At 33.7% G+C, this 26,704-nt stretch overlaps 4 protein-coding genes and 1 long non-coding RNA gene across 5 annotated transcripts in view; all 5 read left to right on the forward strand.

Annotated features, from left to right (window-relative positions):
- Window positions 1-1,689: 1,689 nt before the first annotated feature.
- Window positions 1,690-4,368, forward strand: LOC132059994 (ethylene-responsive transcription factor CRF2-like). The gene is made up of 4 exons (XM_059452839.1): window positions 1,690-2,224; window positions 2,663-2,959; window positions 3,120-3,161; window positions 3,509-4,368. Exons 1-4 carry the CDS (start codon window positions 1,885-1,887, stop codon window positions 3,853-3,855), a joined length of 1,026 nt encoding a protein of 341 aa, XP_059308822.1. The 5' UTR covers window positions 1,690-1,884; the 3' UTR covers window positions 3,856-4,368.
- Window positions 4,369-14,265: 9,897 nt separating this feature from the next.
- LOC132060008 (uncharacterized) lies at window positions 14,266-14,684 on the forward strand. Its single transcript, XR_009415860.1, has 2 exons — window positions 14,266-14,432; window positions 14,470-14,684. It is a non-coding gene; the product is annotated as an uncharacterized LOC132060008 (long non-coding RNA).
- Window positions 14,685-18,693: 4,009 nt separating this feature from the next.
- Window positions 18,694-21,977, forward strand: LOC132060011 (uncharacterized). Its single transcript, XM_059452863.1, has 3 exons — window positions 18,694-19,110; window positions 19,727-21,405; window positions 21,769-21,977. Exons 2-3 carry the CDS (start codon window positions 19,768-19,770, stop codon window positions 21,970-21,972), a joined length of 1,842 nt encoding a protein of 613 aa, XP_059308846.1. The 5' UTR covers window positions 18,694-19,110; window positions 19,727-19,767; the 3' UTR covers window positions 21,973-21,977.
- On the forward strand, window positions 21,977-24,399 carry LOC132060017 (uncharacterized). The gene is made up of 2 exons (XM_059452875.1): window positions 21,977-22,992; window positions 23,622-24,399. The coding sequence occupies exons 1-2, from the start codon at window positions 22,224-22,226 to the stop codon at window positions 23,891-23,893; spliced, it is 1,041 nt and encodes a 346-aa protein (XP_059308858.1). The 5' UTR covers window positions 21,977-22,223; the 3' UTR covers window positions 23,894-24,399.
- Window positions 24,400-26,432: 2,033 nt separating this feature from the next.
- Window positions 26,433-26,704, forward strand: part of LOC132060027 (protein KTI12 homolog) — an 8,707-nt gene continuing 8,435 nt past the window's right edge. Inside the window, exon 1 of the mRNA XM_059452894.1 lies at window positions 26,433-26,455. The gene's annotated coding sequence lies outside the window, so the exon portion shown is untranslated. The remainder of the gene's footprint in view (window positions 26,456-26,704) is intronic.

Below are 26,704 nucleotides of genomic sequence, written 5' to 3' on the forward strand. Positions count from 1 at the left end.
GAAAAAATCATGCTTTGTATATGAAGTTATTGATCCATGGCCACGATCCTCAGTGAGGAAAAGACCGAACTCGACTTGGGATACTGCCTTTGAAAAACACGAATATTGTTACAACCATTTTGCTAGAAGCCTCTAAAAAAAGACACAAATTCAAGCTTCTAAGTCGTAAAGTTTACTAATCCGTTACTCTGTAGTAGCAACATATATAACAAACAAAACAAGTAATAAAGACTAAATACAAAGTGATGATAAATACTCCAAAGCTTATATAGGACAAACGGCAATCTATGAAAATCTTTTTGTTTTCCCTTTTAATACATATTCTTTTTAATTTTAACCAAACACCTAATGATTGAAGGATGAAGACATCATTTTATATCTTTGAATGGGTGCCAGGTAAACACAAAGGGATAGGAAGTACATATGTGTAATCCTTTATCCGAAGTGCTAAAATCAAACTATACGTAGAAAAGGACTTAAATGAACTTTTAGTTTCTGATTTTTTGTGGGATGGGACTTCGATGTTATGACAAATTTGTTTGTATTGAAACATTCTGAGCTTACTAATTTTAGTATGATTATGATGTTTTATTTGTTTATCTAGTTATTGGGTTACTAACTTTATATTCTTACTCAAATAATCTTAATAATGATTATGTATTACGTATAATGTTTGTATAGCTTCGTTCACAAACTAAACCACGTCTCAAATGAGTGACTCCACTAGATGCGGAGCCAATGACGAAATCAAAAGTATTGTTAAGAGTGTTCAAGATTTAATATAAATATATACAAGATATTTTTTACTAATATATTAAATATAATATTTTATATTGACAATCTAATTTTTATAAAAAAGTGTTCAACTGGTCACCCTTTACTGTATATGACTAAGCCATTGAGTTTAGGTCCGTGAAAATATCTTTTAAAACCTCTAGCCTATATTGATCCACCTCCTTTATTCACTCGTTAGTCATCATTGGATTTCGGGATCATCATTTAAGTTATATCCGTAGTGCGTAAAAATTTACACGTGTGGTGTCAGAAGTTTCATATGACTGAATTCAATTATTTTTGCTTAAATTTCAACTATGTGTTTTGTTTGAAGTTAGGATCTGTCAAGTCTAACTTCACTGCATATCTAAAATCGTTTCGAAATGAGTATACTCACAAAAAGTTTAAAAAGTGAGTACAAATTAAATAGCAATGTTCAAATAGAATAACAATTTTCTTACTCAGATATCGCCATATAAAGTGTAACTCAGTGTTAGCCTTAGGCCTAAGCTACTGGATGCTTTAAAATAGGATTTGCAGTTGTTTTGGTCATCCATTAGATTTCCAATTCCACTACAATTATTACTCCCTATATTTCTCTTTAGCTCTTCTATTGTTACACTCATTTTCACATCATTTTCTTGGCATGCAATTTTTTTTTTTTAAAGAGATTTTTTTTTGAGAAAATCAAAATAAAAGCAAAAGAAGTAGAACTGTTTTTTGGTCCTACACATATAATCAAATGCAACATAATGTAATATTCTCTTTGTTTTTTGGGTCTTTTAAACTCTGATATATTCTCTTCTTTTTCTGCTACTTTTCTTTGAGCTTTTTCTCCTTTTCAAGACGGACTCAATTGTTTAGTTTTTGAGTCTTTGATCATAATTCATATTTTTACAGATAGATTATTTAAATCAACTTTTATATATAGTACAAATACAAGGATTGAAAAAAGTTATTAAATTCTGCCGAACTCATAACTATAACGGTGGCTCCGCTCTTTTTTCCACACACTCTTTAACAAGTAGTTTTTGTAAATTTTTGTTCTTTTAGGAACCCCTTCTCTTTCTTTACTCTTTATATATTCCAATTCTCCATTTCAATGCAAATATGAGAAACCACTATACAAAAATAGACCAACAAAATATGTTTTCTAGTAGTGTTAAAAGAGTAATGAAGTATACTGAGCACAAAAAGCAAACCACTATAATAGTTCAACCATTAACACCAGACGGAAATATCTCCGACCAGAAAAACTCACCTGAAATGAATGCCACGTGTCCCAAAGTTGTACGTATATCTGTCACTGATGCTGATGCTACAGATTCTTCAAGTGATGAAGAAAGTGTTGCTAATGTACGACATAGAGTGAAGAAATTCGTTAATGAAGTCAGAATCAAGCAATGTAACGAGAGTGTTAATTTGGTGTTGAAAACATCCAGCTCATCAGGTATGGGTTTTCGAGAACTCAGTAATTTTTGCTTATATCCTGTACATGTATTAAAAATTCTACTACTCCCTCTGTCCCAATGTGATACTTTTTATTTTTTCGAGAGTCAAATAAGAAAATCTTGCGTGACTTATTCGTATGCATTTTAATATTTTAAATTGTTAATTAATAAGATGTTAATTAGTGTGAGTCAACTGACTCTTTGTAATAATTTTTAAATATATAAATTATTTTTCAACAAACTTAAACATTGTATGTGAGATTAGTTTCTAACTATCTAAATATTTTTTTAAAAACTTAAAGTTTATGTCGAAGTCACAAATAAAATGTCAGATCAAAATCTATATCACATAAATTGGAATAGAGTGGTATTAAAATTTTATAAATATTTGATTGTGAATTCAGTTATCATTATAAATTCATTTGAGATTGCTGTAGGAACTCATAAACTTCAAATCGTGGACGCAACCGAGAATGCAGTAAATTCAGTAAAGGGACGACGGAAAAAGAATACCGAGGCAAAAAGACTGAAAGTGAAAAATGTGAAAAAGTTTAGAGGTGTAAGGCGGCGGCCGTGGGGAAAATGGGCGGCTGAGATTAGAGATCCGATGAGACGTGTACGGTTGTGGTTAGGTACTTATAATACAGCTGAAGAAGCTGCTATGGTTTATGATAATGCAGCTATTAAGTTACGTGGACCTAATGCACTCACTAACTTTGCTCCTGAGGTGGAAGGTACTTTATGATTTACATCAATGATAGAATATTTAATTCCTTTTTAGTATGGGAATATTAGTATTTACATTAATTACAGAATATTTATTTTCTCTTTAGTTAATTATTTTTCATTTGTTGTCTTTCTGGTTTTCTTCCTAATTTCTTGATTCCATAACAGGTAGTCGCTGCAATTACAGCTCCGACAAGGTTAAGGTGGAAGGTAGTTGCTCTGATTACAACTCTCTCTGGTTATAACTTTTGCAAATAATATTTGGTTGTTCAAATGTATATAAAGTGAAAAGAATAAAAATAGGGTTTTAGGTGTTATCCCAAGTTGTATCTGGAATTTTCATAACCAAAAGATGATTTTCAAATAAAGTGAAAACATTTTTCAGAAAAAAAAGTGAATAATTCTCATAGACAAAATGGATCGTTAGTTTCCCTTTAGTTTTCTCTAAAGTAGTAATGTAATATTTTATTTTCAATGCAACAAACATGCAACAATACAAAGAGTTTTCATTCATTCGCTCTTGGGTTTTCTCTCTAATTTCTTCTATTCCATAACAGGTAGTTGCTCGGGTTACAACTCGGTCAATGATTCTCACCCTTCTCCGACGTCTGTTCTCCATTTTACGAGTGAAGAAGCGGATACTGAGCTGTCCCCGAGTCCAATGAAAATAGACATAGAACATAATTTTCCTATACTGGAGAATTTTTCTGACTTATCGTCGTTTGAGAGTTTGTTTCCACATGAGTTATTCCAGTTTGAGAATCTGGTACCCGTACCTGATTGGTTTGAAGCAACAAGTTTGCAAGACAACTTTGTCGGGTCAAGTAATGACTTCGGGCTTGTGGATGACTTTTTTCTGGATTTTGGAGATATATTCGGGTCTGACCCGCTCATTGCTCTTTGAAACTTGCTTGAAAGAATAGTAGTAGTAGCATTATTCTTTGTTTCAAAAAAATTAATTACAGTGAATAGGAAAAATTCAATTAAACTGTGATTAGGAAGTGGTAGTATTTAGATGTTGAATGCAAATGGTCTGTTTTGTCATACTAATGGACATTTAAGTGTTGAAATTATAATAATATATTATAATTTGAGTTGTTATCCTCTGAGTCCAATATTAGAAGGTCTATCAAACTCCTAGGGAGTTATATAATTATGTTAAAAAAAAAAAAAAAACAGATCAATGTTCTTTTTATATAAGTGATTCATGAGCGATGATCAATTTACGTGCAATATACGGGAGTCATAGACTTATTTTCAGAAGGACAATATGAGCAAACTCACAAAAGTGAAATTATTGTTATTGTGCTTAAGATTGAAATGTATTAATTGTTGTTGTATGATATCTTCTTTTAAATTTCGTATTCAATCAAAAATAGTATAAGATGAAACAAAATAAATATATTATTTTTGTCAATTCTGTGATCTTTTTTCCTTTTTCCTAAATGTTTCTCCAAATTTGTTGTTTGATTTGAGATTGGTAATTGAGAATATTTTTTTATGTAACATGAAACAACTCTGTCATATGAACTGTTGGCAGAGGAAGTTAGTCAGTGCAGTTTTTGTGTTTTGTGCTAATGCTTGCTGCTGTAGCCATTGGGCTAGACTAGCTGTGGGGTGTGGCTATGGGTATTTGTCTGATTGTGGCTATTCGTTCGAGCCTCGAGAATGAAATCAATTTTATCTGGTTAGTCAGGCTTTAACGCGGATATCATACATAAGCTAGAAAGAAAACTCATACTCCTTTTTTTCCACTATGTTCGACACTAATTGGTTTGTTAGTTCATTTAAAAAAGAATCACACATTTTATATTTTTTTAATGAAAAGTTTTATAGCTCGTTTGAGATCCAAAAATGAAGTCGGTTTTGATAAAAAGCGCTTTACTATCTAAAGTGAAAAATTCTGGGCAGGAGTTTGTATTAGACGTCCTTCAAAGCATGTATTGGACATAAGGTATAAAGAAAATTCACTCTTTTTGTTTTACTTTGTTCATCACTAATTAGTCTGTTAGGAAAAAAAATAACACATTTTTATATTTCTTTAATGAAAAGATTTTATAGCAACACAAATAGTCTAAGATATTTGAGAATATAAGCTTTAAAATTTTATAGCCACGTAAGTGTTATGAATTTTTTAAGACCATATTTTTTAAAAAAAATTTAAATTTATTTCAAGTCAAATTATAATAAGTAAAATGTCACATAAGTTAAAACGAAGAAAGTATAAATGGGGGACCAATGTTATTTGATTATGACACTCAAATAGAAGCTGCAGCATCACAAAATCTCAGCCTTTTTACAATAAGATGATCAACACTACCTCTATGCTTACATATATAGTTCCATATATAATTTCTAAACAGACCTGTTCTAACTAAACAAAATTCACAAGGATTTAGTTTTTCTATTAATGGACCACCAAAAGTACTAGTACTAATGTACAACAAAATGTCTCTTTCATTTTTTGTCTGATTTTTGCTTATCTTCAAGTAAGCTAAAGAGATGAGCCTTTCAAGATCATTAATCTCCAGTTATTTAAAAAAGAAATCTAAGGGTGATGAGAATTTTATGAGATTTATTCCATCCATCTCATGTTATAGAACAAGTTCTCTTGTGCTCGGACAATCCAAAATGTTTTACTAATGTAATTACTCTAATTAATATGACATATTAACTCTATATAACTTTACAACCTTCAAGACCTTAAACTTTTTTAGCTATTCAACCACCAAGAGTTCTAGTATCACTCCATCCTTAATTATAGATCTTGAATTCGTGCTTCAAAAATGAGAAAGATTCTGGTAAATAAGAAACAGTAGCAGAGCTAGAATTTTCATTAAGAAAATTCAAAAACAAAAAATAAAAAAGAAAAAAAAGAAGGAAAAGTTGAACTGTCTCATGAAATACTTTTTTTTTTTTTTTTTTTTTTTACGAGGGGGAGTCAATTGACTCCCCTAGGAAAAAGGTGACTCCAATTGCCCCTTTAATGGATTTTATGCTGGTAAAAATCTTGATTAGTCGGGTCCTAAAGCTTATAGCGAACACCACGTGGAAAAAAAAATCTAACTATTCCAACTTTAGTCTTTAAACTATGATGTGATATCCTTTTTATTAAATTAATATTTTATTTGTTCGTGCATGCGTCTGACATAAGACCCTTTATAAGTATTTCAATTGTTAGTTTAGTGATATTGTTATTTATTAAAAGACCAGGGGATTATTCTATTTTGATTGGTCCACATTTATGATTAAAGAGAAGTGAAAAGGACAAGAAGGGACGTAAGCTAGCTATATTTGAAGCCCTACAAAATAACTAAGATCTTGTAGCTTTAGCTAGAATTTGTATCATTATAAGACACCAACTTGCTTGCAAAAGTCTTTTTTCTTTTAAAATTCTGGGATCTTCATATAGGGTCCCTCATAATCTTTTTGAATATGCTTTCCAACACATGCTTCCTGAGTTTAATTATTGTCACCACCAAGAATTGTGTTGAGATTAGGGATTTCAGGGTCAAGCCCTGAAAATAAATGAATATTTTTTTTTGGTGGAGAGTGATTTTTCATTTAATAAATCTTATGGGTCGCGAATTTGATTTAGTCTAGAGCCCCAAAAGGGGTATTAGATATCGGGTGAGAAGTAGAACAAAACTTTATTATAGTGCGACTAGTGTTAAGGAAATTTAACTCTTATATTTATCATACGTTTTATTAATTTTTAGCTTATAAAATACATGTTTAATAAGTAAACTTTTTTGACAAGGAGTATCATTTGAACCCCTTGCTTCAAGGTGGCTATGCCCATTGGTGGATGCAGAGTGCAGTTCTTCTGAACCCAGTACTTTTGACATAGGACATAAATTTATTTGTCAAAATTTACTAAAATTACAACAAATAATAAATATAAACCTATAACTACTTTAAAAATATAATGAGTTCAACGTAATAGAAAATTGTGGAGTGAAAGCTGGAATTAACTCTTTTATATACTCAAAACCAAACGACCCAAAGTTAAGGAATGAACAAGAGAATAGTGTAGTCAAAAGAAGAAGTTGAAAGTAGAAAATTCCTAAGATTGCAATCAGAGAAAGTAAGAGACAAAGAAAGACCATTGTTTGTTGAGACTCAAAATAGATAGCAGCCTTCTGCAAATGGCAGTGCAAGTTGCTCTGTTTTTGGTCCCTCAAAAATCCCAACTTGACCTTTGCTACCCTCGATAGCCAACATAATGTTTAGTGACAGTACAAAAAATGTAAGATTGATTCTTTTTGGGTCACATAACTAATTTCAAGGTGCAACTCACAACATGATTTGGACATCAATGTGATATTTAAAATAAAAAAAGTAATATTTAAAATTAAGTTGAAAAATAATAATTAAGAATTGAATTGATTCTTTTTGGGTCACATAACTAATTTTGAACATAAATTAAGTGACATATTTGACATAAAAAAAAAAAAGTAATATTTAAAATTAAGTTGAAAAATAATAATTAAGAATTGAATTGATTCTTTTTGGCTCACATAACTAATTTCAAGATGTAACTCACAACATAATGTAAGATGACTAAGCAGGCGTGTGGACATGAATATGTGATATTTGAAATAAAAAAGTAATATTTAAAATTAAGTTGAAAAATAATAATTAAGAATTGAAGTTGTGTTTGGACATGTATTTTACTTGAAAAAATGTTAAGTTCTATGAGAATTTTTTTTTACTTACGAAAATGGCCTGAATCAATTTTTGAAACTTGAAAAACTTTTTCTCATTTGGAGTGAAAAAATGGAACTATGTACAGCCAGACAGATAAAAAAAGACTTGAAAAAAGCAAAATAAATAAATATATCCAAACGGGTCCTAAGATTTTTTGTTGTGATAAGTGCAAGGTCTATGTCTTGTGTGTGAAAAGAGATTGCATGTAATGACAATGTTGTAAGCTGTAATAGAAGGCTTTTGGAGTATATATCATGTGCAGTGTCAATTTCAATGTCACATTAAGGCCGGCAAATATTGGCAGATGTATCGTATATATAATACAGGTTGGACAAACTTTAGTAGTTTTGGGATAGACTTTGTATACGTGTTTGGAAGTTCATGGAATATGTACATATAATAAACTGCAAATTCAGTAGCATAAATCAATTATTATTTCAATGGGAAGAGACAGATCACAAGAATTGATAAATTTTAAATCATGAATCAGTCTCTCGCATATAATGCCCCACCGTTGTCCAATACAACATCTAAAAATTTACAAGGATGACAAAAATAGGCGCTTTTCAGTATTGCAATGAAAAATCGAGTGTCTTCTCTTAGATTTTTTTTACTCAACGAATTCAGAATATCAAGTTAAGAAATACAAAATGATATCATTCCTATTATTTCTTTGTGTCGATAGTTTGGCAAAATAAAATTCTCAAGTCAATCAATAACGTCTTTAAATCAGTAGGGAAGACTAAAAATCATAGTAATCTCTGTGTTGTCATTTACTGCATAATGGTCCTTATATTACAATCGATGTATAACTGACTCGTGAACTAAACAACCAATTAGATTGTGAACCCGTCTAGTGCCCAAAATAGCCACATATCACATGCAGGACGGAGCTAGACATAGCCAAGGGTGTTCATCCGAACCCCCTTCGGCAAAAAAATTACACTATTTATACATGGTTAAATTTTTTATGTACATTTAGTAGATGTTGAACCCCCTTCGACTTCTTCGTGTGTTCATTTCTACAAATTTTAAACCCCCTTAGCGAAAATTCTGATTCTGCCACTGATCACATGCCGATTGGACAGATATATGGCACAATGTAAGAAATGTTTGGGGCCGATTTCTTATGTTTAGTTGCTATCGTTGAGTTTGAAACTCTGAACTATTTCCTCATTTCTCATTTTATTTGTTTTTCAAAAACTTTAAATAATTATTTGTGAAATGGAAGCCTGTCGACACATAAAGAGACGGGCAATTCGCAGGAATGCCCCTTATCCGGGGTGATCTTTAATTTTTGTCCTTCACCTAGAATACCCTGAGATTCTAGGTTCGAACTCCGGCTCTGGCATAAAAATGAAAATAAAAAGTTAGCAAGGCAAGGCTTTGGAAAGTCATTTATGCGAAGATATGTTGCCTTAAGCGATAACTAAAGTTATGGTTGATCCAGCAGGTTGCGCTTATAAGGTAGACTTTTAGTTATGCCATGCAACCTCATCATTTGAGACAAAGATAGGTTGTCTTAAGGCATAACTAAAGTTATCTTGATCGAGCATGTGCTGTCTTATAAGGCGATTTTTAGTTACGCCTTAAAACACTTATCCCTTTGATCCGGTATATCTTTAGTTATGCCTTGCGCAACATATGCCGCATAAATGACTTTTCCCAAAGCCTTGCTTTGCGAATTTTTTAATTGTATTTTTATTTTTTACTGAGCGAGTGTTCAAACTTAGAACCTCGAATATTTTTGGCTACTTTTTTAAGCAAAGTGTAAAAATTAAAGACCACCCCCAAAAGAAGGACAATCCGCGCAAAACAATGTGAAGAGACGTGAGAGTTCTTAATGAAAGGTACAAAGGCCCAATTTATTGCATTCACGTCTCGTATGCCACACCATCCACTCTTGTGGGCCTTTATAGTATTCCCTATGTCTTTATTAGATTAGGCCCACAACAATTTTTTAAAATGTTAAAAAAAAAAATTCAAATATATTGTTAGAAATAAGTTTTGTCAAATATGGTGTGTGTGTGAGAGAGAACCAATCCTATGGATTACCTATGATTGACCTAAGAAAGACACTACTAAGAGTTAGAAGCGGATCTAAGATTTGAAATTTATGGGTTCCTAAAGCGACCTCAAGTTGAAACAATAATAACTGGATTTCCTGTGAAATATTTAGTAAATTTTTTTAATATAAAGTCTGATAAAAATTACTGAATTCCCATGAATCTATAAATTATCTTTAGATCCGTCTCTGCTAGGAGTAAACTAGATTTGAACCCACTCTTAGAAATATCAATGTATTGGTAATTATCCAAGAAAAAAAGTCACCAAGCTAAGAGAATTAATTTGTAAATGATTGCAAAAACTATTGGATATAGTAGGTGGATATTGGGCCTTTTCATTTGGGCTGTTTAGAATTAAGGATGAAAGAGTTTTGGGCCATTTGCGCAAGTTACATTTTAATTTTGGGCAATTGCCCTTACATTTTCAAAAAATTTTGCCCTTCATGCGCAGTTTAAATTTCCTTATCATGGGTTAATGCTCGAACCTCATTTAAAGAAAATTTAAAAAAAATTCGCAAATGGCAAGTTTTATGGTCTTTAAGTTGTTTATTCGGAAGTTTAAAAAATGTCCCAAGATAACTTGATAATTTTTCACAAAGTTACGGTTCAACCCCGCTCAAACATAAATAAAAAAAATAAAAAAAATCGCAACGCCGGCGTAAGTATGCGAGATTGCATAGCTTTGATTAGCGCTTGGGTCGCGTGGGGGCATACATTTTTAAGGAATAACGAATTATCGAAAGATATCTTATGCCTTATGGGCAAACTTTAATTAAGCCTTAACTAAAAATCTGCTCATAAGGCAAAACTTTTCCTTAAGACATAGTTAGTTATGCCTTGTACAGTTTTTAGTTAAGGCATAAGATGCCATCTAAAAGACTCTTAAGGCAAACTTTTCCTTATGATAAACTTTGCCTTTTATAAGGCGGAACTTATAGTATGCCTCCATCCGACATAACTTTGAAGCTTATTCGGAGACTTTTTAGTTCGCATAACTAAAAGAAAATACACGTGACCCAAGCTTGCTTTGTGAACTTTTTTTTAATTTATGCTCGAAATGGTTTCGAACCGTGACGAACCTTGCTTTGTGAATTTTTAATTTCTACGCGACGCTCAGGATTGCAACGTGAAGGGCAAAAATTAAGACAAATATTTTGAGGGACAAAAACTAAAGACTATCCCAAAGGAATGGCAATCCTGCGAATTGCCCTTACATTTTTAGGCACTATTCTGTGCTTCGACAAGTTGGTTAAATTTGTCTGCAAAAAGAGAAATTTCTTCTAGCTACCTCTACAGACCAAATAAGGACAGAATATAAAGAGTAGCAGCTAAAAAGACAATATGGTGCAAATAATTCTAGAGTTCAAAATCAACAAATGACCTCAAATCTAAAGTTTTTTGTACTTAAATGTAACATGAATATATTTATATGTACCTAAATCCTAAAGATTCTAATGTTGAAGTTGTGTTCAACATCTTCCTTGCCTCATCGTGTGAAGACGTAGTCCATGACTTATTGCTAGGGTTCTGGGATTAAGCATGGAACGCATTGAACGTTTACTTCAAACCAAATAATTTTACCTTAAGAATTGCAAATTAAAGTGAGAAGACATTACTAAACCGTCATTAAGTGATATGTATATATATGCAAGTCATATATTTTGCATTCATTAATTGGACATGAACACCCGATATGAATAAACTTTCCCATGATATCATATATTCATGTATCAACAGGCTGTTTGTCCAGTGGAGTAATAATTTGCAACCTGATAGTGTATCAAGTTCATAGGAGCCTTGTAAATATTTTACTTGTTTTCGCAATTAATTGCCTAAAACTCATTATGGAGCACTTGTCAACCCTAAAATGGTACCAAGTACCATGTGAGTAACTAAAAAAAAAAAAGATAAATATTATACTTTAGTTCCCTTTACATCTCCACAGTAAATGACAGCTATATTGATCGGATTCTCTAAAAAATATGTCATATCAGTATCAGGTCCTAAAAAGAGCACTACTTTTGGACAATTTACATGGACCCATCGGCATTTTTAAAGAACCCCAGCAACAGTGCGCAAAATAATGAGTAGCTCAACCAAGTGTTACACAAAATATTGTTGGAATCTCAGGACAGATATAGCTCGTCAAAGTTAAAAGAGTTCCTAAACAGAGATGACTAAATTTAAGTGTCCTAGGTATAACAAAAATACATTTCAAGACAAAACCTTGTAAAAATTTCCATAACCTAGGCACTCACAACACCAATGATATTAAATAAATCCATTGTTAATAGAAGCTAATTAAAAAGGAACATCAGCAGCATGAACAAGGTATGTCACTGCCAAGGCCAACAACATTAATACGCATGCAATCCCCTGGTCAATTGTTGTACCTGCAACACAATTACAACACATCAATTAAAACACTTCCATGCTTCTCACCATACGAGAAAATAGAGATGGCTGGAAACATTCAACTATTAAGGGGGCAAATCAAATAATCTTCTAAGGAGGTGCAAGTAGTACATATTAAGGATGAAATGAGAGAAGGTCGTTTAAAGACGGTTTGGTCATGTTCTACGTTGACCTACGGATGCACCGATCTGTAGGTACGAGACTATGGTGAATAAAGTGTCAAAAAGGGATGAAATCGACCTAAAAATCATATAGAGGGGAGTCGAAAGACCTACATTTTGTTGGACCAATGCAGACTTAGCTAAAGATAGAGCACAATGAAAGAATATGTGATATCAATTGGTTGAGAATAGGTTTTAGTCTTGCTACTGCATTGAATCGTCGATTTTGAATTTTCTCAGAGAATTTTGACCTTAACATAGATTTATATTCAAGTAAAAATGTAGAGAACTTTTAATAGTATTACTATTATTCATATATATACATGTGTATATATATTAAAGACAAGGAAACCCACAGCCGCTACTCTTTGGGTGCGCACAGGGTAAACCCCGCTCCTGTGTAATAGCCCGCAAACCACACAGGAGAGATAGCTCGCACTACGTAAGCCCCGTGCGACGAGCTCGACCCAGAAGGTGTGTGTGTATATATATATATATATATGTGTGTGATATATGATGATGACATGAATATTACTACTACTACACTTCACTTACAAACATGTTGGAGTCTGCTACATGAACTCACTGACCATGTTTCTCCATGTATTTATACATACTTTAACAAAAGAAGTAATTGCTCTAATCATACAGCACTCGTCCAGAGTCCAGACTACCTTTTATCCCTCGTTCTTTTTTCTGTTTGGTATCAGTAATGTATGGACCAGTTTACACGCACCTATATTATTTCATTGGGTATATGTTACCTTCTATCAATACAAGTACCGAGTGACTACCAACAAAGGCCTTAAGTAGATATGAAGAAATCACATAGCGTAATTTACCTCTATTGGAAATTACACATTATCTCTTTTGAAACATCTCACTTAACACTTTACTAATAAGAATTACAAGATTAGATACAGGAAAAAATTTACGTAACTTCTTTTTCTAAAACGTCAAATAATTTAAAACATATTCAATATGCCTAAATGCCTACTCCCTCAGTTCCATAATATGTGGTTCTTTTAGCTCATGCACACCTCTTAAGAAATTACTCAATCCTAGAAAATTAGGAGTGATTTTACTAACTTACCCCTAATCAAATTGTGCTTACATAATTAAATGCCTAGAAAAAGAAAAGGTAGTTAATGAATCTTGTTTATTTAAATAAGGACAATTTTGGAATAATCTGCCCAAAGTATTCTTGAAATCTTAAAGCACCACTTATTTTGAAAAAAATTGAAAAGCCTAAAAAACCACTTTATGAAACGGAGGGAGTAATATTTAGAGATTAGAACCAGAGAGAGTGGTATATTAAAAATGTGGTAGAAATTAGCTCTCCTTATTAAAGTCATCAATCTCAATGGCATACAAGCAAATCACTCTGATAATATCTACTCCATTGGTCTCAAGGTTCAAAAACTAAGCCAGAGAAGCCATGTTACAAAAAAAAAAAAAAGCCTTAAGATCAGTTGATTGCATTAATAGCTCAAGTTTGCCATCTTCTTTTACTTTGGTCAAGTAGTAAGAAGATATTTGCAACATTTAAACTGTACAAACTGGGAAATCTATGTTTGCTCAAACTCTTCTAAAATGCCGCCAGGTGTGTGTCGGATCCTCCAAATAGTGCATTTTCTAAAGATCTAACACGCTGAGCCAGGATTTTAAATAAGGGGGTTTAAAAATATAAAGAAATAGACAAACAAAGAAGCGAAGGGGTTCAACATCCACTATGTATACATAAAAAATAATTTTCACCTTGTATATACAATATAATTTTTCACCGAGGGGTTCGGGCTCTGCCCCTGCTGCGACATCATTTTTGGAGAGTTTGAAAAATATAGGTGCGGGTTGACACCATAGTAATATAACAATTCATATTTTTAAATTTGAGACAAGTTGTAAGCAAAGGGACCAAAAGTGCATCATTTCAATTAATTGAAGGTTCGATTCCACTCCCTCCGTCCCAAATTACGTGACACCTTTTGAATTCCGAGAATCAACCAATTTTTTCTTTGACCGAAATTTCTTTATATAAAGTTTTTAATTATTATGATTTATAATACTTTTTATACGTAATCTCTAAATATATAAAAAAAAAAAATTCAAAAAACTTAAAGCTGTTATAAGTTTGAATATCGAAATTCCAAATGTGTTAGGACAGAGAGAGTACTTAACTAGAAATCACAAGGATCGTATTCATAATTTATCAATAATTGAGGGACTAAAAGTGCTATAATGGAAAAAAAAATTACCGTCGCTAGCCGGAGCAGGTACCGGAGCAAAACCATCTTGTCCCTTAACACCCGGCAAAAACACCGACAAAACCACACAAAACACAAAAACGAAACCGAACAGTAATTTTCCAGATCCCATGGCCATTTTTGTAATTTTCTTTTTTGGTTATATCTATTTCAATTAATTCCTTCCTTTCTTACTCTCTCTGCGAACAGCCTTCGAGGAAAGATCTCGAAAGATTGCCGTACGCAGAGAGAGATCTAATTTTTGAGAAAAAAATTTCCTTTAAAATCTCACAATTACAGCTATTTTTTCCCTCGGTTATATAAGGTAAAAAAAAAAATTGAAGGATAAAAAAAAATTGCGATAATGGATTCAATTTTGTTTATATATGGTTTTTATTTTGTCATAGGATTCCAGTGGACGGTAAACCGGAAGTATCGGTAAGCGGCAACTGTTGTCTTTTAAAAAATAAAAAGGAAAAGAAAAGAAAATTTAGTCATAGTTTAAAGCATAATTACGAAACATAGAAACAGTTGTATTTACGAAACGTAACTACACTTTTTGTTTCAGAATGTAGCGATATCATGTATCCGTGCGTGCGCGAAAGCTGTTGTATCAATAGATACAATTGCGAGTATATTGTATCAGCTGAAATCGCGTGAAAGAGCTGTATACTATATCAGCACGTATAGTTTCGCGCGCGTATCGTAATTTTTTAAACTATACTCCCTCCGATTCAAAAAGAAAGATCCATTTAAATCAGACAGGCTTTAAGAAAAATCTAACTCGTAAAAAATACATAATTTGACTAAACTAGCTTAATTAAATAAATATTGAGATTTGGTCACTTAACACTTATATATAGAAAAATAAAATTAATTCTTTCTTGTGATAGCTAAACAGTATTTTTAAATTAAGAAAAAAAATTAAGTGGACACTTTTTTTTTACGAGGGAGTAATTATGTATCATAAGTACAGTCATGTTTAATTCTGATTTTTTTATGGGCTCCACCACGCATGTTTCTGACTCTGACATGAAGTAGTATTTGTTTCCCATGTGAATATTGTTTCTTCACCCCTATTTGGCGCCACATTGTGTGGTCATGATGTTTCCACGTGTCATCATCCTGTTGTCGCATGTTTCCATGGTTTGGGTTGGTGGAGTTTTGGGCTTATGAGGAGTTCCTTTGCAGGCCCAGTTCAATTCAATTTGGGCTTGGCCTATATTTGGGGGTTTTGATGGAGGTCGGAGTGCGCAGATCGTCGGTTTGCATTTTTTTGCGCGGAGTGCCATTCGTTTGATTTTTTTATGGCTCCATATTTGAAATCTTAAAATTTTCATTGCCAACACCATGACGGGTTCGAACCCACGCGCGGTCAAAATTTTAAAAAAATTCCCATGTGAATTTAAATTTCTCATCCCTGGGACCGACATTTTGTGTGGTTCATAATGTTTACGACCAAGATACTCATCCTGTTGTATAAGTGATGTCGGTCCTGATAACTTTGATAATTCCTTCACACGCCGGATTATCACGTCAAGATAAAAGTTTGCCCCGTTAAAGTATCTTGTGGCGTAACTTTGTGAAGGAATTATCAAAGTTATCTGGGACGGCTAAGTACTACGCCTTTTGGCAGACCCCCCCCCATAAGTATGCCGGGGTCCACATAACTTTGATAATTCCACAAAAGTCATGCCGTCCTGTTGTATCGCATGGTGATAACTTTGTGAAGGAATTATCAAAGTTATGTTGGACCCGGATACTTTGGGCTTATGAGCGTAAAATGGTAGATAAAAAATGTCCTTTTTGCATGTTGGCCCGTTCATAGCGAAATTTAAACCGCCTTGCGAATTTTTTTTAAAATTTTGGGCGTTGTTTTGATGAAAGATTAAAAATTTAAACATTTCAAATATGAAGGCGAAAATTTAAAACCCCAAGTTAAAGAAGGGCAATTCTGCGAATTGCCCGTCGGTTTGAGGGTCGTTATTTAAGGCATAATCGTAGTTCATAATTTTCTCTAAATTTAACCGTTTCAGATCAATTTTAGACTCATGAGTTTGAAGTTTTAAAAAGAAGAGAAAGAATAGGTGTAGTAGCGCTTTGGGCAAAATAGGCCATGGATCGCGTGCACCTACCCAAGTTTAAATGAGATGAGTTATAATCCATTTTAACTCTTTTAACTTATTTTGACTCGAGAAAATTTTGGATAGATTTGGTCATGAACCATTTATTCGATTTGGTTCATTTTGACATGTCTAAATTTGACCAAACCCACCAAATTGCCACATCTAGCATCACATTTTTCCATTTCAAAATAATGACTTTTTTAGAATAAGCAAAATGTAGTATGTAACTCAATCTAAAAGGCTAGTTTATGAAGTAAGTATTGACCAAGATTATATAAAGAGACCAAATCACTCGTTGCGAACCGAGATTATAAAAACTTTCGAGCAAATAAATTTCAATAGTGAGAAAAATGTAGAAACATATATTATTTTTCTTAAAAAAAAAGCTTACGTTAGATTATTGAGAAAAAAAGAAAGAAAGAAGAGCTTATTTGCATCATTTTGTACTCAAACATGCACAACTTGAGACCAGTGGTGGAGCCACATAAAGCCGAGAGTGTTCATCCGAACCCCCTCGGCGGAAAAAAATACTGTTTTTACAAGGTTAAAATTATTTTTTATGTATATATAGTAGATGTTGAACCCCCTTAGACTTCTTCGTATGTTTACTTTTTTATATTTTGAACCCTCGGCGAAAATCCTGACTCCGCCATGACTCGAACAAAATAAAGTCTTTCTGCATCTGTTTATAACTTAGCTGCTTAACTAGATAAATGTTAATTCCAAGGATATATAGCCAGTAGTAATCTACGAGCTATTGTATAAATTAATAGCCTTTTTGCCCAACAAACCTTTTAACAAAAGTTGGCAAATGAAAAAGGAATATTCTCTTCAAAGTGACTTTTCTCATACACAATCTTTTTTTTAATAACCGAGAAATTTCTTTGGAGACAATTCTTAGGACAAATAGCTCTCGAGATTTGGGGATAATGAGAACGCCGTCCGTTTCAGCTTTATCCTTGTTCACTTAAATATCATGCTTAATTCGATGCAAGGCTTGAATTTGTAATCGAAGTCGTCTCTCAACCTTTACCACTAATCTGAGGATGACTTTTTCATATATATAACTTGACTAGTCTCTCAACCTTTACCACTAACCTGAGGACGACTTTTTCATATATATAACTTGACTAAACAAAAATTAAATAAGTGGATCAATATGATACTTTTTTACGCACCATCACCCTTATATAAAAATGCACTTGTATATGTTCTAGATGATTTTGATAAAAATCTTATCGCTTGATCCATATGTATTAATTAAGCAACTCTATCATTAGACCATCGATTTTGAAATCTATCTCACACATTTATTCGAAATATGAGGGCTGACGAGTCCATGTCTTTGGTCCAATGGTAAGAGCATAGCACGTGACTTAATTTGGTGCATGCAACAGTCTGAGTCCAATGGCAGATAAAATTAGTATAGTATTTAAGTGGAAAAGGATAGAGGGAGACAGACTCATTATATTATCCAGTTTTCTTAGGAATGACATTCTCATGCAGAGGGTGCGTACAATGACAATCGGATATTTAAACTTTATGTGGGTTCGAGTTTGAGATTCTACCACAACTCATTTGATTTATTTGGTTCGAATCAATTATTTATACTTATTTAATATTTTTTCTAAAAACGTATATTGGGTTCAAGTTAAAACTATTGGATTAGGATGAACTCAATAGTTACACTCTACATTCTTTCCCTGTCGACTAGTAGCTATAGGATTTAACTTGCATGGTAAGAGTAGCATTGCAGCAACAAATCAAAATGACAAATAATATTGTAATTGTTTCCTTTTCTTGGAACAAATAGTATTGTCCGTGTATAGAAGTTATTTAAACTCTTATTTATTTTATTTTATTTAAAAAAAGAAATTACAAAGTATATAATATAATATGAGAAAGACTTTTAACGAGATTTTCGGTAAAATATTTAAATCAACACCAAAAGAAACGGAAGCTTCAATGGCCATGACAACGTAGAATTCAAAAAGAATTAGCCATTCCAAAAATTATTCTTCAGGTTGGTCAAAAACGATTGAAAAAAGAAATGCAAAATCCTTGAAACAGATAATAATTAAAATAGCATTCCAGAAAATTCCTTTTTTTTGTCACTTTAATTACCAACCTCATACTTTCAACTTTGGTTTTTACGTTTTCCAACAAGTTTGATCAGTTTCTCAATTTTGTTGTCTAAAAAACATCACCATCTTGGCTTTTTTTTCCCAGCAACCCTTTTATCATTATTACACAAATGATGGGGTTAGTTTTTTTCTAGCATTTTCTTGATTATTTATTAAGGTTATTATTATCAAGAAGGTGGTGATTTGATCTGATCAAGAATGGGTTCCAGCTGAATTTTTATTGGGTTTATCCTAAGAAAACCTAATAGAAATTCAGTGTTTCTCTTGTTGAAAAAGGTGCAACAATATTGTTAGGTACGTGTTCATTTCATATAATTCATATATTGATATCATGGAGTTTCATATGATGCATTTTGTTGCTTTTTCTACGTTATGTTATTGTTCAATAGATTGATATTCATGTTTGATAAATAGAGATGGAGTATCAATTCTGGGGAGAAGCACATTTTTTTTCTTTTTCTTGAATGTTCTATGCCTTCATGCAATGCAATTGTAGAATTTCTCTCTTAGATTACATAACGGTGGCGTTTGAGCCAACTTGCGCATAGCTCGACTGTTTCACTGGTACCTGCAATCTTCCACCAATATAGGCACCGGATGACTCTGTCCGACAAGGCATAGGCAAATAGGAAAAACCACTTTTTTGTCAAATCCCAACAACGACAAACACACTTGGTGATTTCTTCCATCTGTCCGAGCCTTGGTGGACAGCAGGTCAACCATGAAATTAGTTGAGGTGTCCGCAAGTTGTACTAGACATCACCGTTATTAGAACAAAAAAAAGCATTTTGGGATTTGAATCTTGACCTCCCATGATTTAGTGCAATTGTAGAATTCCATTTGCATATTTTTCACTTTATTAATTTAGGGTTGAGCTCATTTAAAATTGTGTGGCTTTTTTCTATTGTAGGTCTTTCTTGTATTGAAGGATTTGCAACTCATAAAAGGTAAATGGATCAATTCAGGCAGATTGGTGAAGTAGTTGGGAGCTTGAAAGCTCTAATGGTGCTGAAAAATGATATTCAAATCAATCAAAGGCAATGTTGTTTTCTACATGATATGTTTGTTCAAGCTTTTGATGTCATTTCTGAAGAAATCAAACATAATTTAAGGTTAAATGAGAGGAATACAAAGTGGAAAGCTCTTGAGCAACCAATGAAAGAGCTTCATAGGATCTTCAAAGAAGGCGAATTGTATATAAAGTACTGTTTGGATGTGAAAGATTTGTGGGGAAAAGCTATAAGTCTCCATATGAACAGAGAATGTGTTGAGTTTCACATTCATAACTTGCTTTGTTGTTTCCCTGTTGTTATTGAAGCCATTGAGACTGCTGCAGAAATATCAGGATTCGACGAGGAAGAAATGATGAACAGGAGAGGCGCGCTTATGAAGAAATACGATAGGGAATTGATCGATCCTAGGTTTTTCCAGTGGATGTTTGGGAAGCAGTACTTAGTCACTCGCGAAATATGCAGCCGGTTGCAGAGTTCTTGGAAAGAGGATAAATGGTTGCTTATCGAAACGATAAGGCAAAAGAAAACAGAAACTTTGTTGAAGTATGAACAAAGGCTTGGAGACTTATTGCTATGGAAATTAGATGGTGTTGAACCAATTAACAAAATACTATTACCTAGTTCAATCTTAGTCGGATCAAACGATTACAATGTGAAGAGGCGTTTAGGGTCGTGGGGAGGACATGTTAAGGAGATACAATGGTTAGGAGAAAATTTTGCTCTAAGGAACTTTTTCGGAGAGGTTGAACCGTTGCATGACGAGATTTCTCTCGTATTTTCGCTATCTCACCCCAACATTTTACAATATCATTGTGGTTTTTATGATGAAGAAAGGAAAGAAGGGTACCTTGTTATGGAGCTGATGAACGATACTCTTGCGATGTACATAAAAGAGCATTCAGGTCAGAGGAAGAGACCGCCTTTTTCAACGTCTGCTGCGGTTGATATTATGCTTCAGATTGCAAAAGGGATGGAGTACCTGCACTCGAGAAAGATCTATCACGGAGAATTGAACCCGTCTCATGTCCTCCTTAAAGCAAGGACAGAGAGCTATTTTCACGCGAAACTCAAAGGCTTTGGCTTAACTTCCATCAAAAGTACTTACAAAACAGCCAACCAAAATCCAGCTGATTCCATCATATGGTATGCCCCGGAAGTACTCGCTGAACAAGAAAAGCCGGGAAGCAAATGTGCCTACAAGTACACAGAGAAAGCCGATGTCTATAGCTTCGGGATGATTTGCTTTCAAATTTTAACAGGGAAAGTTCCGTTTGATGAAGGACATTTGCAAGGGGAGAAAGTTGTGCGAAATATCAGAGCGGGAGAAAGGCCACTTTTCCCGTATCCTTCGCCTAAATACCTCGTGAACTTAACGAGAAGATGCTGGCACACGAACCCAAATCTTCGCCCACGTTTCTCATCGCTATGCAGGATTTTACGTTATATTAAGAAGGTCCTCGTCATAAATCCGGAACATGGCCAGCCTGAAACTGCCCCTCCACTTGTGGACTATTGCGATATTGAGGCTGGCTACTTGAAGAAATTTGGTGAAGAGGAGAGCACGAGTTTGACCCCGGTATTGTGAATTTCGTACTTTATTTGGATTTTACCATAATTATGTTATAATTCAAAAGGGAATATTAATTGTTTTCTTGAAAGAAAAGTTTTGAACTTCTATAAATCGAAGATCTTCAAGAACACATAACATCCATAATGTAGTCCTTTAGGATTAAAGAGTCTTGTTTAGGAGGGACATTATTCTCTCGATAGCTTTATACTTTGTTTTATACGTTTTCTCATATGCAGGTCAATTGGCCAAACCATATTTAATTAATTATGCATATTTTAATATACTTCTCTATGTTTCTGATTTATCGACATTCAAGGTTTGACAATTGCTGGCTTCCACATGATGCTTTGTTATTTTCGATCCCAACAGGTATCACAGATTCCTTTTCAGATGTTTGCTTACCGGCTCATTGAGAAAGAGAAGATTTATGGAAAGAACTGGGACCCATCAAATTACGCTTTTTCTTCGGTCCATAGGCGAGCGTCCATGCAGAGTGACGACGGGCAACTGGCTGCGATGGACGATCTCTATTTCTTGTACCAAGCGATGGAAGGTCTGTTTGCTCGGAGATAATTGACAGGAAAGATTCGAGATTGTTTGATCAGAGGTCAGCTATCTCCGAGATACCACATAGATCGAGGCTTTTCTTATTCGATCAAGCGTCAGTTGGCTCTGAGAGTCCGGAGAGGAGATTCTCGTCTGTGGCAGCAGCAGCAGATGAAAAGTTTTTCTTTACTGATAGTCCAGACAGGAAAGCAGTATCAACACCGATAGTCGATAGGTCACCACGCGTCGACACATTGGAGAAAAAGATCGTCTCATCTATGAGCAAGAAATTTTTGGACTACCAGGAAAAGGCAATGTCTCCAAAAGCAGGTGACAAAAAACCTTCATCCAACATAGCAGCTGTGCAAAATTTACTATCTCCTCGGACTTTAGAGAAGACAACATCAGCTGAGCAAAATTTAGAATCTCCTCGGACGTTAGAGAAGACAAAATCAGCTGAACAAAATTTAGTATCTCCTCGGACTTTAGAGAAGACAAAATCAGCTGAGCAAAATTTAGCATCTCCACGAACTACAGAGACGATAAAATCAGCTGAACAAAATTTAGAATCTCCTAGTACTTCAGAGAAGATGAAACCAGCAGACCAAAATTTAGTATCTCCTCCGACTTCAGAGAAGAAAATTGTATCTTATGATCAGAAACTGACTAGTTCTGAGGCTAGAGAAAAGAAACATGCATCGGACAATCAGAAACAGATCAGTTCCGAGGCTCCTGAGAAGAAACATTCATCTGATGAACAGAAATTACGACGTTCGAAGAGTACTCCAGAAAAGACGAAGTCATTAGCTGCCAATGAGAAGCCACTTCGTGGCGAGCAAGTGCAAAGGAAAAGTTTGAGGACTAGGAGAATAACAAACCAGAAGTTAACCAAGAATGTAGAGAAGGTAGTTCCTGAAGCTAATCAAATTTCAATATCATCAGAGAATCACGAGACAAATGCATCCAAGCCCAGCAATAAAAAAATAGCAGTCAAGAAAGATTCATCGCGCAGAAAAGTGCAGGACATGAAGACTAGCACTATACCAGGTTAGATTTTCTACTGACCAAAAAACAAAAAACATACACAAAAAGAAAGGAAAAAATAGGTCTTATTTTGTCGGCTTAATACATCGACAACCCTTTAACTTGCCAATAGATTTCATTCAGACACTCGAACTATGGTGCATCCTAATTGAGCACCTGAACACATGATAAAACATTTATATTAGACACTTTTGGTTCAAATTTTGGGAAAGCTTTTGGGTGGGTTCTCAAGTGTTCATTACGTAGATAAGTTAACCACTTAAAATATGTCACCTTCTTTAATTATACGAATTAGTCTCAATAAGTCGTAATACCTTAGGCCTCTTCAAATTGAGGTTGATGTGAGGCATATTTTATGCTGTTAACTTAATTACCTAACAGACGCTTGAGAATATAATCAAAAAGTTTTTTCAAAATTTGAAATGAAAGTGTCTAATAGGAACACTTTATCATGTGTTCAAGTGCTCAATTGAAACAAGCTGTAGTTCGAGTGTTTAAATGAAATTCACTAGCAAGTTTAAGGGATTGTCGATGTATTAAGACTATTTTGTCCCTGATTCTCAGTCGGTTAAATAGTTAGTTAGTGCTTAAGGACATCCAAACATGAGTATAATATTGAATCGTTTGTGCAGATAAACTGATTGATGACTCACCAAGATCTTCACCAGCTAGAGTTAATAGAATACATTCATCATCGCCAATGTCCTCTCCAACACGAACCCCAAAGACATATTCAAGATCACCAGCAATCGCCTCGAAGGGATACGGATATCATTCCCCGAGTTCATCACCATTAAATCCATGTACGCGATGTTCAAGAGTAAACCGAGAGTGCCAACCTTCAGGTATGAGCCCACATATACAGAGGGGAAAAGCTCATATCTCTCATTCAGAGATAGCTTAGCTCTTCATCATCTGTCTTCCGATGCATGCTTATACAGTCAAACCTCTATAACATCATTTGTCCCAATATTTTTTGGCTACTATCAAAATGTTGTTATAGAGAACATATTATATAATATGACTGTTATAGTGGAATATTGTTATAGAGGATGGTTGTTATAAAGAGGTCTGACTGTACAACAATATTTGCACTGATGAAGATCAACGGGCCGGGCCTGTTGGAAGAGAACCCGATGAGACATGTAGTACTCCCAGGTTAGAGCTAGAAAAGCTCCCCAGCTTTTCATGGGGACCTTTGTAACAAGAGAAATATGAACTATTCTATATATACAGTTTTCCACTTTCTGAGATAGCTAACAATTTTACGTTTATATTGTATCCGTATGTTTGTCAAGCTTTCTGCTTCTAAGGCGACAAATTTCACATTATCTTCTACGACTTTCTCAATCTCACGGTTCTTGTAATACTCTTCACATTGAACAAATTTGGCATTTCTGATTTACATGAATTTGGTTTAAAGGCAGTTTACACCAGCATATGAGATAAATGTAAATTTGGAGTTTCCTTTTGTTTCTGTTGACATAGATTAATCAAGAAAAAAAATTTGCATAAATTCTGTCATCTGTTTAGTAGAATGCCACAGGATATATACCTAAGTTCAGTCAATTAACAATTTATCTAGATATAAGGGGAGGGGGATCGTGAGTCAGGGGCAGAGCTAGTGCTTTGGTTACGGGTTCGGCTAGCTAAACACAGTAATTTTGGTCCAAACCCGTATTTGTATTAAAAAGATTATTAAATATGTATAAATGATTAATTTAGACTAATAAGCAAAGGACTAGAACCCAGGCAGTAAAAACTAGTCACGACTATACTATGATCCTGACATGTACAAGTACTCATCATGAGAATAAATAAATAAATAAAATTGTTTCTTATGGATAAATCTTCTCCTAAAATTTGGACACTGTTATGTGCTATGTTGCACGGATACGTTATTGTCTCGACATATTCGTTTCCTAAGGGTGTGATAAAGGTGTGGGACTTTCTGACTTTGTGCGAATTATTCAAATGAACTAAAAAATAGAAAGAAAATGTTAACGTACCCGTGTCAGATACTCCCATACATGCATACCATACCCGGATAGACGAGGGTGGATGTAAGGTAATAGTTCATACGAACTCTGTAGCTTTAGGCTTGCCCAGATCTGTATGTAATTAAAAAAATCACTAAATTAGTGCAAATGATAGATTTTTGAGACCAGTAAATTAAATGGAATATATTAGAATTTCGAAACAGATACATAAAGTTGAAATCTAGATGCGCATACGGATAATGCTACTGCTGTATTATAGCTTACAGTTATGTCGAGATTGTACTTGCATTGCATCTTGGTCTTTATAGACCTAAAAGTCCACAACTTCTCAAGAAATGACCTGAAAATAAAGATTAAACTGCGAAGTATTAAACTTGGATCATGAGTTATCATCAGTATTTCAGCATGAACCAAAATAATGGCAAGTTAGCAACATCTCAATTCACCAGATTTGTAACCAAAAAAAAAAAAAAAAAAAAATTGAAAAGAATAACACGAAGTGAAGTGAACTGGTAAAACAAGCTTTTCTATGTCAATATGATGAATTTATAAAAACAAAATATTGTTTGACCTTAAGAATATCAACCTTCTCATTTAGTATATAGGTACTTAAAGGTTGTGGCATAGATTAATCCATGGTTTGCCCTTTTACTCGTTCTTACAATGCAAGTAGTAATATGATCAGTGTGACTTTTGACTTCATTAAGGTAACTAGTCGATGGAAGCACCTAATTGAACCAACATTAAATCATCACCATAGATGTTAGAATGAGAATGTGTAAATGAGAGAAACTACGAAAATTTAATACATCTTATGTTCGAAGTGGTTAATCGTATTTTACGACCTGAAAGTCAATTTAGAAATATTTTGGTAAATGATGCGATTAGATTCACTCGATTTTTAATTAAAATTTAGATATTTATAAACTATTCAAAAAGTACTCCACATTCTACTTTTTCATTTCCAGTTGATGAAAAAATATATTTTAAAATGTCGATTAAATTTCAAATAGTTTGACTTTGAAAAAAATAAACATGACAACTAATTAAACGGAGGGAGTACTATGCTCGGCTGACGGGTCGAAATTAGGGTAGTTCAACCTTTCTTTGAGTAAAATTTTATGCACGAAACACTTTGTGTTCACGTAAAATTTGGAAAGTATTCAATACTAGGTGATTTCTTGTTAACTTTGGTGGGCATTAATTCTGATGTGTAGTAGAGGAGTGACAAATATCAGTGGAATTAGTCGAGAATTTATAGGTAAACTCAGCTTGGATACACATGGTTATAAAAAATAAAAAAAATAAAAATTCTAAAGTATTCATTTTTGTCAAATTTAAAGGACTAAAGCTGCTTAGGTAGTACTTAAAGGGGACTATTTTGAACCTACTACCAAAGATAAATGACCACTTTTATCATTTTCTCGAATATATAGCTAAAAAAGAAACCCAACCCCTCAGAAAGAAAAGAAACGCAACCTATCGCCGCTCTTTCCAAATCATCCAACATAAGCCCGACCCGAACCGACCCGACTCTGGTAAATAAAGACTTCTATTAACCAAAATTACTGATTATTATTTTTTTTTGGGTTTTTAATTATTGAGGTGTTTTGGAGATCAAGGGGGGTCTGGTTTTTTTGTTTTTGTTTATTTTGAGTTTCTCCTTTTTTCCTTTTTTAAAGTTTCAAGTGGTTTTCCAACCTTTTAAGTACAGG

This window comes from Lycium ferocissimum, chromosome 1 (genome assembly GCF_029784015.1).
Source record: "Lycium ferocissimum isolate CSIRO_LF1 chromosome 1, AGI_CSIRO_Lferr_CH_V1, whole genome shotgun sequence".
Classification (NCBI taxonomy): Eukaryota; Viridiplantae; Streptophyta; class Magnoliopsida; order Solanales; family Solanaceae; genus Lycium; species Lycium ferocissimum.

What these genes read in the sequence shown, in the direction of transcription:
- LOC132059994 (XM_059452839.1), top strand. Translation starts at nt 1,885, where the DNA reads ATGAGAAACCACTATACAAAAATAGACCAACAAAATATGTTTTCTAGT. An exon ending in GAAAACATCCAGCTCATCAG is followed by an intron (nt 2,225 to 2,662) that starts GTATGGGTTTTC and finishes AGATTGCTGTAG; the next exon opens with GAACTCATAAACTTCAAATC. An exon ending in CGACAAGGTTAAGGTGGAAG is followed by an intron (nt 3,162 to 3,508) that starts GTAGTTGCTCTG and finishes ATTCCATAACAG; the next exon opens with GTAGTTGCTCGGGTTACAAC.
- LOC132060011 (XM_059452863.1), top strand. Translation starts at nt 19,768, where the DNA reads ATGGATCAATTCAGGCAGATTGGTGAAGTAGTTGGGAGCTTGAAAGCT. An exon ending in AGAGCACGAGTTTGACCCCG is followed by an intron (nt 21,406 to 21,768) that starts GTATTGTGAATT and finishes CGATCCCAACAG; the next exon opens with GTATCACAGATTCCTTTTCA.
- LOC132060017 (XM_059452875.1), top strand. Translation starts at nt 22,224, where the DNA reads ATGAGCAAGAAATTTTTGGACTACCAGGAAAAGGCAATGTCTCCAAAA. An exon ending in GAAGACTAGCACTATACCAG is followed by an intron (nt 22,993 to 23,621) that starts GTTAGATTTTCT and finishes TCGTTTGTGCAG; the next exon opens with ATAAACTGATTGATGACTCA.